General features: G+C 37.0%; 2 protein-coding genes across 5 annotated transcripts; both read left to right on the forward strand.

Moving 5' to 3' along the window:
- Positions 1 to 366: 366 nt before the first annotated feature.
- Positions 367 to 4766, forward strand: LOC306990745 (dual specificity tyrosine-phosphorylation-regulated kinase 4-like; the record flags this gene model as incomplete). Of its 2 annotated transcripts, none has more annotated exons than XM_079597972.1 (12): positions 367 to 848; positions 1758 to 1886; positions 2084 to 2174; positions 2287 to 2423; positions 2806 to 2927; positions 3131 to 3274; positions 3407 to 3545; positions 3674 to 3755; positions 3876 to 4048; positions 4136 to 4196; positions 4293 to 4419; positions 4508 to 4766. In XM_079597972.1, the coding sequence occupies exons 1-12, from the start codon at positions 741 to 743 to the stop codon at positions 4764 to 4766; spliced, it is 1572 nt and encodes a 523-aa protein (XP_079454098.1). In that variant the 5' UTR covers positions 367 to 740. The 2 variants fall into 2 exon arrangements, with proteins under 2 accessions (XP_079454098.1, XP_079454097.1); XM_079597971.1 differs by having other exon boundaries at positions 589 to 848; positions 2081 to 2174.
- Positions 4665 to 12109, forward strand: LOC306990747 (mediator of RNA polymerase II transcription subunit 26). Of its 3 annotated transcripts, none has more exons than XM_079597975.1 (3): positions 4665 to 4786; positions 9774 to 9848; positions 10843 to 12103. In XM_079597975.1, the coding sequence occupies exons 2-3, from the start codon at positions 9783 to 9785 to the stop codon at positions 11983 to 11985; spliced, it is 1209 nt and encodes a 402-aa protein (XP_079454101.1). In that variant the 5' UTR covers positions 4665 to 4786; positions 9774 to 9782; the 3' UTR covers positions 11986 to 12103. The 3 variants fall into 3 exon arrangements, with proteins under 3 accessions (XP_079454101.1, XP_079454102.1, XP_079454100.1); XM_079597976.1 differs by having other exon boundaries at positions 4703 to 4786; positions 9771 to 9848; XM_079597974.1 differs by lacking the exon at positions 4665 to 4786 and adding an exon at positions 8906 to 9157 and having other exon boundaries at positions 10843 to 12109.
- The last annotated feature ends 101 nt before the right edge of the window (positions 12110 to 12210 follow it).

A 12210-nucleotide genomic window follows, 5' to 3' on the forward strand; every position in this document is an offset into this window, starting at 1 on the left:
CCTTCATACTGGACTGTAAATACAGTATGATATTCCAAGAGTGTGGACGGTTAGATACAAGAGAAGTCCTACTGTGGAATTACTGTCTGTGAAAGTCATGCAATTATTAACCTGGAATATTTTGCAATTTCACACTTTTAAAAGTGTGGACTTTTGGTATTACATAGGCCTAGGGTAACCAATAGTCTATAAAGTTTTAAATATGGATATTTTTCTTACACAATCACATCGCTTCACTTCGAAAGCTTATATATAATTTATATATAATATAAAAATATATAATTATGATTATTTTTTATCTAGACCTAGCTCCTTGACACTTGCATCTGTCCAGTATATTGCCTTCCAATCAGATTCCAACGAAGTGGGGTCACTTGGAATATAATAACAGTGCTCGCAGTGACGTCATTCTTATAACAGTATTTACACATTTCACAGGTCTCCACGGGCGATTAAGATAAGTCTACTGGCGGTTCAGTTCAGTCTTAACCGACGATTCACATCAGTCTGACGATATACATAAGTCGTTGGCCTACAGACATTTCAGATTTCTTTACAGCTAGTTCGGTCTTCTTCACAGACATTTCTGACAACCCTTCAAACCCGTTAACGACTAACTTAACGTTAACGTAACGTTAACTTACTCTGTGTAACAGCTGTTCGCGACGATTCTATGAAACAGACGTTAACGTTAACGTTACCTGCCCGTCTTCAACGACTTCCAATCGGTAAAATAAGCAATGAACGTACAAATGAAGAAAGTGCATGCTCCTCGGCCACCGGCCAACGTACAAAAAGAGAAACACATGTCAGACGTTAGGCAGCGGGTCCGGCCGATACCGAATCAGGTTTGTAATGTTATTTACTCTTAATAGTTTGAGTAACGTTAAGCTACTGCAAGTTTGAGTGAAGTCTTGTTTGTGAACAATCAACTTTGATTTTGGCTTGAGGAAGCCTAACGTTAACGTTAGTTTGAAAGTTTAAAGCAGTTTTAAAAGCTTGAAGTTTAAAGGATTTGTAATTACCACAGACTATCAAAAAAAAAGATAGAAAGAAAAAAAAAAAAACATATAGGCCTACATCATCAAAGTTATACATGAATTTTGAAGAACGAGTGAAAAACAATGACGTGCATTAAACAAACATTCAGATATGTCAGGATTTCCCAGACGGGTTCATGACTCGATAAAAAGCTAATAATGAATCTATAAAAATGTAAAATTAAAATAAATAAATCATTTTAAAATAAAAACAATAAAAACAAAACAATTAAACACAAAACAGTTTTCGTATGCATTACATGAACAAACATTAACAAACAGGAAAACATCAATGACATTCCAAAGTTTTCCAGGTTTGACATTTTTTTTCATAAAGACATGTTATTTCACAACTATACAGGTAGTGTATTATTTGTCTCATTCATGGTCTTTCAGATTGACATACTTATTTGCAGTCAATAGAAAGTGCAGTGTTTATACTGCACAATATTTTCCTTTATTTATTTTGTTGCCATATGTCTCCTTAAAAGTGAAATTACTTCTGTAAATCCAGTGGTCAAACGTTGTATGGCCTCCATTTTCTGTGTAACCTGACTAGCTGGTCTGTATGTGCGATTCCGCAAAAAAACTGATATGTACATAAATGTATAAAACACAATTTATATATATATTTGATGATTACAGCACTGGTCATACCTTAACAAGTGGATAAACATGAAGTGTTATTGTGGCTAACCTTGGTTATCTCTTCTTTAGGTGTGCCCAGCCATTTTTCCTCCACTGGTTGTGCAGGCAGTCAAGCCCCCCCAGCAGAATGGACGATTGTTAAACCGTCCCTCCGAGCCTCAGCTCAAACTCCCATACATCTCTCATAGGAGTGTCTCTGTGGGTTCTTTTGCTATTATTTAAAGCACACAATAGATTAGAATCGCTGCCTGCCATCAGTAATACAGTCACAGATCATTGCATTTATTAGATAAGTCGACATGATAGTGAGAGATAAATTAACTCAGCCTTAGTTAATGTACTTACAAAATTTGAAAAAGTATAGCACTTCAATGACAGTTTTATTTTTCCAGCAGAAGCCAGGCACTTTGAAACAAAATGGTTTAAAGGGTGTCTCTGGAAAGATGAAGATGGGCAAAAAAAAGAAGGAACCTCTTGGTGTCACAGGTATCAGATTGTTAATGTTTTATCTTTAGTTCATATGTATTGCAAAAAGATTTATTTAAAGAGTGTACAACTAATGTGTACTTGATTGTTTTTTGTCACCTTACTTTGTCAGAGGTAATGCAAAAATATGGCAAAATGCTGACTGAGTTTGAGCAGAAAGAGATTCTGGGATACTCAGAGATCTGGTACCTCGGCCTGAAAGCTACGAAGATCCGAAAATATGATGATGAGAAAGGCCATTATATTATGGTATTTGTTTTTATTATTGTGAAATGTTCAACATTTTAGGTACAGGATAATGTGCAGCCAGTTAGATGTTACTGATTATTAATAAGTTAACTGCGTGGATGTTCATTATCCCAGTTATTACACAGCTCCTAGGCACATTTGGACGCAAATATAAAATATGTAAATATTTTAGCACACTTGTAATAAACTCAAAGCTTTCACAAAGAAAAATAAGACCAGCAGCCCATGGGTGCAAATGCATTTGCTATTTAAACAACGTGGCGCAGGACGTAAAAATGATAATGGTTCAGGCTGAAACTAGCAACACTTACAATTTTTGGCATTGGTTTGCACCGTGTGTATAATAGGGCACTAAGTGTTTCTTTTGTGTTGTTGTTCACAGGTTCCTCATGACCACATTGCCTATCGACATGAGATGCTTGAAGTGATGGGTCATGGAGCATTTAGTCAGGTGCTCAAATGTCGGGATCACAAGACCAATGAAATGGTTGCAATTAAAGTACTGTAAGTACTCTAAAGTACTGAGTGTTACATTCCATAATTTAATTGTGCAAACATGGATGATTCTTAATTATTTGTATCTGGTTTTATGTACATTTTAACTAAATATGGTTTAATTTAAAATAGACTTAAAACTCAAAACTGTTGCTGCTGTTTGGCTGGAACTCTTCAGGTATTTAACCCAGTGTGTCTCTGTTGTGTAACAGGAAAGATGATCAAACTTGCATGACAGAGATCAAGATTTTGGAGACTCTGCTCGAGAAAGAAAGAGACACCAGCACCAGAACCGTCCAAATGAAAGAGCACTTCATCTTTCGCAAACATCTCTGCATCACTTTTGAGCTTCTGGGGTGAGTGTGAATGAGAGTATAGATTTTAGCAGTTTCTACATTTTTTTAAATACTAAAACATTGTTACATGTAGCAGAAACTCAGATCTTAATCAGTTTCTAAAGGAAATTGTGTGTTTTTATCTCTGCATAGATCAAACCTGAATGAGATTCTTAAACAGCGACACTTCCAGGGCTTTTCCAAGAAGCTGATCTGTCATTATGCCAGCTCAATGCTGAAGTGCCTGCTGGTGCTTCACGATGAGAAGATCATACATGCTGATCTCAAGCCTGTAAGTTACCCTTTTAATTTTACATTGTCATAAGTATTCAGTTTTTTTTTTTTTTGTCTTTTGTCTGATGCACTGTCGGAAGATCTGCAGTGAAATAATTTGCTCTATAATGCTATTGCTCTGTATAGGAAAACATCCTGGCGATCGACGAAGAGCACTCTGACGTCAAGGTGGCTGATTTTGGATGTGGCTGCTATGAGGATGAGCAAGGTGAGTTCAGTTTTATGTGCTTTAAATGTGAAATAATAAGTGTTTAAATACTTGTCAAATTTGAGGTTTATTATTCTTGCATTTTCATGATTCTCGCCTCTCTCTCTTCTTTCACTGTAGTTTTCAGCTACATAGGAACTCGGTGGTACCGTGCACCTGAGTTGCTGCTATGTCAGCCCTACAGCGCGGCCATAGATATGTGGAGCCTTGGCTGTGTCCTAGCAGAGCTCGACACTGGGCGGCCCATCTTCACCGGCAGAAATGAGCCTGACCAGCTGTCCTGTATAATGGAGGTACAGGCAGTGTGTGAAAGTCTGCTTTCAGAAACATGAATATTAATTTAATGTCTACGTTTATATTGATTGTGTTTTATTGTTTAGGTGCTTGGAATGCCTCCTATTGATGAAACAGAAAAATCTGAATTTTGGACTGCGTTCTTTGGTGAGCTCAAAACACACACATAATGGGATTTTTCCAGTTGTTTTTAATCTGTGTCATTTGTGCTGAACTGGTATTGTGTGTTTTGTTCTATTAAAGCTGGTAAGTGGAAACACAAGACAGTAGCCAAACCCTCAGCCATCAGACACCCCAAATCTAGACCTCTGGCCAGTATTCTGGGGGCCACCGATCAGGCTTTTTTGGATTTCGTGCGCCGCTGCCTGACGTATGTTCAGTTTGATTACTAAACGAGAGATTTGTGTATTTTTCTGTTGAATGTAAATGTACTGACCATGTATTACTAACCTTTCCAGTTGGGACCCCAAGATGCGCATGACACCACAGGAAGCCATGCAGCATAAATGGATCGAGGAGGGTCGCCGCAATAACCATCACAGGACTCATGAGCCGAAGGACAGCATTGCAGAACCACCTTTCCCCAACCCCAGGTCTTGTCCATTGAGAAAAGGAGGACACAAGACCTTCTGCGAGGAAAGGCTGGCACACCTACGAAACGTGTGCAATCCCATGAAAATATCAATCCTCAAGCCCTCAGCGAAGCACCCACCATGAAGTGGTGACATTCACCCTGGGTAAGAAGTAAGGAAGCATTTATATAATGCTTTATTATGTACTGTTGTACACCCAAAGCACTCTAAAATCATATCAGGAGTCTCTCCTCACCCACCAGCAGTGTGCAGCATCCACCTGAATGACCTTGTCCACCTAGTCCAAACTACAGCTTTCAGGGCAGAATAATGATCTCCTGACTACTGATGATAGGCTGGTGTTATACAATCTGCTGGAGCATTTGACATGCCCGAACGAGCACCACAGCTTCGCTTTAAGAAATGTTGTGCTCTTTCATGAGTTTCTCATTCTGAGAGGTAACTCAACTGACCCAACGTTCCAGAAATTTGAAGAAGAAAAAAAAACATTAGGCTTCTCAGAAGTCAATTTCCATCTTTGATATCTTTATAGTTAAAGTCCCAGTGAAGTGACTTATTGGTGTGATACTTGAATGAAACATGAAGAATGTGGCTGAAGTCTAAAAGGCATAAGACTTAATTAAAAAGGGCCAGATGAGATAATGAAGACCTCTTCTGCTCAGAGCCTTCTACCACTTCAACCTGCCAGTAGGCTTCAAGTTTTGTAAAGAGAACTATGTTCCCCTAGGAGCTAGGAGTCTGCTGTTTTAAGGAAGGATTCTTTCTCTTTTAAGAGCTATAAACACAAATACTCTCTGCGCTCTGCATTGTTTTCTTCTCCATCACAGTCTCTCTCTGCTCCTCTCTTTCTGTTCTTAACCTCCAACCTCACCCAATCAAAACTTTCTTTGGAATATTTATTTTTCTAGATTTAAATGTATAATATCATAGAAATTAACTTTAATCTGCATTCTTTTACTATTAATACTAAAGAGATATTAATAAAAATACTAGTGACCAACCTGGGTTACAACTTCATGTGTTTTTTATGCAAGTCTTATGATTGAACCACTCATTAATGCAACCCAATATAATAATGTATCGTGTCTCATATCAAAATAATTATCTCCTAATTTTCTGTATGTTGCTGTGTACCGTGTCCTCCTAACTTGCATTTTTTTTTATTTGTTACAATAATCAGATTTAGTGACAGAAATATTTTCCCTCTCATATTTAGACCTCCAGATTGGTCTGTGCACGTTCAATGGCTGTGGCCAGAGGCATCATGCCCATTCAACCGAAAGGACACGTGCCTCCTCAGATTTTTTAACTAAATTGATTTTTTAATGCAGCTTCCAAAAGGCCAAAATTAATTTTAAAACAAATTACATTTGAAACAATCACACAGGTGTGATTTTAGAACGTTCAGTGCGGCACGTCATCAACTAAATTCAAAACTGCGTTTGCGCTTTGGCTGGCGCTGAACCAGAGACACACACTCACCTGTCATGAATGACAACCATAGATCTAACGGTTCAGTGTTTTCAGCCATGTAATGGTTATTTTATGTTTCTGATATTTTTTGTGAGAGGAGTTTGATTTTGAGATAGCGGATTTTTGGTGACATAGTGACATTTATAGTGCGATTAGTTTACTTATATTTAGGCTTACATTTAAATTTACACATTGACTGATAGGCTAGAGACAGACCGACAGAGTATACATATAGTGACACATTAATAGATGCATAGATAGATAGATAGATAGATAGATAGATAGATAGATAGATAGATAGATAGATAGATAGATAGATAGATAGATAGATAGATAGATAGATAGATAGATAGATAGATAGATGAAAAATAACATTATGCACAGTTAATGCACATAATAAACATTATGCACAGGTTACAAGCTTCACATATTAGAAAAATACAATAATAAAAAAAATAATAAAAAATTTTAATGGCTCGTTGGCAAGGTTGTTTCAGATCAACACCTGCAAGTGACCACTAGCTGTCACTGTTGAGACGGGTGTCGGATTGTTTCGAAGCCTCAACACAATATGGCACATTTGCTTCAACTGTTTCATTGTTTCACGAAGCCTCGATCTGCCCACCACTAACTGGAACTAGAGACACAGGAGACAAGACAGACAGAACCGATGGCAGACCTATAGCACTAAAAAACTTCTACAAATAAAACACTATAAACTTTAGTAACAAGAAACAAACTATGTAGCACAACATCTAGTGAACTGGCAACACATGAGGGAAAGAGCACACATTTAAAGGGAGCTAAGAACATGAGGACCAGGTAAGCACACTCAGACAAGGAACAGGTGAACACACTCAGGTAAACACTCAAACAAGGGAGCAGAGAACATGAGGAACAGATGAACACACTCAGACAAATGAGGACTTAACTAGACAAGAGGGTGTGGTACTGGGAAACAAGGAGGCAGGAATAGAGGAGCACATGGCCAACACAAACAAAGACAGAGCCATATGTTGAAGCACAACACAAACATAGATACATGAAACAAAGACACAGACAAAGCTGCCAGGGCAGAACCCTGACATCGTCATTCTTTGCTGACCTCCAGAAAAAAAAACACAACCCTCAGTCAAGCATCGCTCTAGAAGAAATCATAAAGACTTCATTAAACTGCATCTTTATGCATGTTCAATGGCTATAAGGAAATGCAAGTATCTTAAACCCTTAGTGAACAAAGTTTTCAAGATAAACTGTCACCCCTTTTTAATAAGATACTTTACATCAACATAGTTGTCGATGTCACTCTGTCAAGAAACACCCCGCGAACACGTAATGCGCATGCGTGAACATGTAATACACATGCGCATGATGTTACCGTTTTCACAAATTCACGTTTTTGTTGTTTACATGGAGACAGTAAAGGCATCGTTTTCAAAACCTTGTTCAATCAAGAAAAGCAGGACATGACTTCCCATTTAAATGTTTTTTAAAATTCACAGATAGTCCATATCACAATTTGATTAAGTGTACAGCCCTACTTTTGATTTATTCATCCATATTTTGCCAAATTCCATGACTTTTTACTTCAGAGGTGTGAATATTATCTTTACTTCACCTCCTTCACCTTTAAAAAAAAAAAAAAAAAGAGGCAATGAGCCTGGTTCTGTCAACACTGCTTTGGCTGCTATTAGACATTGTACACATTTTAAAATATTGCTGATTAGTTATAGAATTGCTGATTACTTATTATAAAAGTATTTAACCGTTTTAACAAGCATGCATTTGTTCTCTTATTAACCATCCCTATTATTATTGTAAAACCTAAAGAGTTACAAATGCCAATTATACATTTATGTTAGTGGATACATGTGGTGCGCTACTGACCTCCGTGGCCACAATTTAAACTCTAGAACTCTTTATTCATTTGATTGCATGGTCAGATGAATTAATTACAAAACAAGTGTATGTTTACTCTCTGGAAGACAGACTGAATGAATAAACACTGTTGCTGCATTCCCGACATGTTTAAAAAGACTCATAAGCAAGACACATCTACTAGTAGGTGAACCAGATCATCACCCTCTCTGATTTTTTTTTAAATCTTGATTTAGTCTTGATGGCAGTCGATCCACAGGCTTCACTTTTTTAGCACTTTGATAATAGCTACAGAACATTATGTTAATGGCTGCAGGGAGCCGAAGAGTCCCTGTAGTTTAGCTGTCACTCTGCAGATCCTCAATGAGGAAAAAATTCAATAAAAAGACAATCGTCTAGAACTTTTGAGATCATTCAGGAGGTAGGACAGGATGTTCTGAAAACCTGAAGGAATCGATTCAGGAACAGCGTCCATCTGACTCTCATAGTAAAATATTCTCTTTAGTTATTACATTGTGCACTGAATAATACCCAGGAGTTTGCTGTAGCACCTAAATATGGGCAAAAGTAATCTTTCATTATTGTCAGGCACTGAAATCTCTATTACATTTTAAATCTGTGCAATCTGATGTATATTAAGGCAAAAAAAATCAGATTTTAGGTCCTGTTAGGTCACAATTAATATTTTATTATTTGAATTGCCTTTTAAGTTTTTATAGTTCACTTAAGTTGTAGCCATATGGTATGACATTAAAAAGATTTTAAAAAGTATTTTATGTATAGTATCAGTGAATATGGGCTCATACAAAATGCATGTGTAATTATACAATTAGAAAACTGTTACATTAATCACATTGACACACACACTAGCTCTGTAGGCCTATATGAAAACACTATTGCACCTGTTGGACCCTTTTTGGTACAGTTTAGTTATTTGCCTGCAGTGGACACGGACAGTTGAGCTCAAATGGGGTTGGCTGTAAAGTGGTTTCATATGAGTGACGAGTGCATGTTTGAAGAGCTTTGCACGTTGTGTTTGTTCTTATTGCTGCAAATCTATCAGTAAGATTTTTTCAAAGCGCATGTCTGACAATGAAAAGAGCTTCATCGAGACCTCAACAGCTCAAAGAGCAGCTCCTGCAGGCCCTCGATGCTCAAAATAACGTGAGTAATCCATATCGGAAATGCATCATTCTAGCAACTGTCACTTTATTTAGTCATGCATTTTAATGGCATTTTCTAGCATTCACCCAATGATTAATGAGCTGTATGTAGTTTTTTAATGCCCGTCTTTGTATATTTATCTCATAATCAAGACTTTTTTAATTTCTTTAATTAATACGTTTTTTTTTCCGTTTTTTTTTTTCATTGAGACGAATGACAAACAGTGTTGCCTTTTACCTGAATAAATATTATAAGGGTGCATCCTTTTATAACTGACATTTCACATTTGTTACAATAAAGGTTGGTTTTGTTTTATTTTAAATCTCGCTGAAGTGGTGAAGTTTTTTTTTTAACAAGCTCCCTGGGGGCTTATTTCACAGATTTTTACAGCAATGAGTATGCAAGAATGTCACATTTGCATTTTGAACCATAACTGAGATCTGAAAGTGTCACTTCTGCAGGTGCGCATGTGAGAGTGGATTCAAATACATGAGGCCTGTTAACTTTCATGAATTTTACCAAAAAAGACACAGGAACTGACTTTCTAGCAAGTCTTTTTTAATCAATAAAGAATATTATGAAAGCCTAAACTGACATTAGCAACTTCTGTCAGCAGATACAGAACATGATGGCTGTATTGGACGTGATATGCTGTCTGGAAAGTTACCCCATGACTAAAGAGGCTCTAGTGGTAAGATACTATGTTAACAGAGTTTATCACAACAGGTGTGTATTGTGGTGGTGTGTCACACTGAAAATTAGAGTTAAAGGCTGAAATCATTCTTACTGGAAGCAGATGCACAGGGCCTTCAGGAATGCATTATGTATAACAAAATATCAAACGCCACAAAAAAGGTGGCATTTATATTTGAAAGAAAAATAGCACAAGCACTTTTCAAACGAAACATTTAAAAAAAAACTATACTATACAATGCAATACAAATGAATACAAAAAAATATTGTTACAATTTGTGGTTGTCATACAGTAGTGGAACATATTCATAGTTAATGTCATGAACTTCACCCATGGTTATATGTCTTTTGGAATTTTATACAATAACGTATTCTATTTTATTTTATTGTATTATTTTTTAAATATACAGACTATTGTTCAAAGTTTGGGGATGGTAAGAATTTTAAAATTTTTTTGAAAGAAGTCTCTTATGCTCACCAAAGCTGCATTTATTTGGATTCAAAATACAGCAAAACAGTAATATTGTGAAATATTATTAAAATATGTATTGATATATATTTTAAAATGTAATTTATTCCTGTGATGGCAAAGTTGCATTTTCAGCATCATTACTCTAGTCTTCAGTGTCACATGATCCTTCAGAAATCATTATAATATGCTGATTTGCTGCTCAATAAACTATTATTATTAATGTTGAAAACATTTGTGCTACTTAATATTTTTGTGGAGACCATGATTCATTCTTTCTTTGATGAATTTCCTAGAAACTTCAAAAGAACAGCATTTATTTTTCAAAAAATTTAACGATGTAAATGTCTTTACTGTCAGTTTTGATCAATTTAATACACTGTTAACACTTTATTTTACAGTGTCTTTGTTACACATATTAAATGTACTACAGTATCAACAGTAAATTATACATAATTACTTGCAACTAAACCCTCAACCAAACACTGGAATGATGATTGTGTGTGAAATTGTTTTATTCCAGGAAACCAGGCTTGGAAAGTTGATCAACGATGTGAGAAAAAGAAGCACAGATGAAGATCTTGTTAAACGTTTAAAAAATCTTGTACGCAGTTGGCAGAGGTTGGTTGGAGTTAATGAAGTCACGGAAAAAGGGCTCTCGAGCTTTGTGGATTTAATTCCCACTGAACATATTCCTGGATCAGCACAAGCGCTCACGGGAAATCACAGCAGAACTGTTTTCCACAATAACATGAGCCAAAGGGATCAAATGTCTCAGGGTTCTGTTCCAGGTAAATATCCCACCAATTTTAGAAAGAGTAAAATACCCGTCCGTGCCATCAAACCATATCCCTCGTCCATCAAGCATTTACAACAATTCATGAGCTTGAGACCATCGCTGTCCAATCAGCATTCCCATGACCGGCACATGTCCCAAAGCCATGCCACCTCTGCCAGTCTCAGTGACACAGCGCATCTTCCAGTGGCAGAGGAACCAGCTCAATTCACCTGCATTACTTCGAGTCTACCTTTAAATTCCTCCATAGAGATGCAACAGCCTTCAGACCTGCTCAACATACTCAAGCCTACGCTGAACGTTAACCTCTATGAGGTCTCCAGCACAGTGACAGACACAAACATAACATCTGAGGACACCAGCAATCAGCATAACAATCATGGACGTCCTGCAGAGGAGGACAGAAACAAAACTACACAACTAACATATGACCCTCAGACTCCACAAATCATTCCTGTATCAAGCAAAACATCTGATTGTCAGAGATCAACAGGAAGTCAAATCCAAGGCTGTGAGCATCTGAAGCAAACCCTTAGTTTGGTCCAGAGGAGCTTGCCTACTTCAGAAAGATCAGGGATGGGCTTTTCTGTGGCTGAGAAATTCAAGCAAGATCATTTTTTCTCAAAAGAGTGCAGAAAAAGACACGCGTTTATACCAGATGTCCCTGTTACAGAGCTTCCTGGGGTCAGCCGAGAGATCACCGAGAGAGACCTTGTCAGGATACGCAGGCATCGATGGCATGGTGTGAATGGCTGTTATGATAATAGAAATAACTGGTATGACTGGACTCAGTCCATAACCCTGGATCTGTATGGAAATGGAAGTAAACTTAAGATCTTGCCTTATGTTGCCATAGATTACAGACGTTGAGTCCTCAAAGGCACATTTCTTAAATCTCCAAATGAGGATTCTCAACTACCTGTAATTTTCTCTATCCTCTATGGTCCATTGCAATGGTGGAAAAATAAAGTATTAGCATATGGCTCTATGACATAACGTGCATATTTTTGTAGTGCATTATTTCCTTTTAAAATAATTTGATAAATTCATGACAGGCTATATCATTTTATTCTATAATGAATTAATTTTTAGTAC

This window comes from Phoxinus phoxinus, assembly GCF_949152265.1.
Source record: "Phoxinus phoxinus genome assembly, chromosome: 22".
Lineage (NCBI taxonomy): Eukaryota > Metazoa > Chordata > Actinopteri > Cypriniformes > Leuciscidae > Phoxinus > Phoxinus phoxinus.

Excerpts from the sequence above, each read along its gene's own strand:
- LOC306990747 (XM_079597974.1), top strand. The coding sequence starts at position 9,086 with ATGAAAAGAGCTTCATCGAGACCTCAACAGCTCAAAGAGCAGCTCCTG. Across the intron at positions 9,158-9,773 it reads CCCTCGATGCTCAAAATAAC|ATACAGAACATGATGGCTGT; the intron begins GTGAGTAATCCA and ends TTCTGTCAGCAG. Across the intron at positions 9,849-10,842 it reads TGACTAAAGAGGCTCTAGTG|GAAACCAGGCTTGGAAAGTT; the intron begins GTAAGATACTAT and ends GTTTTATTCCAG.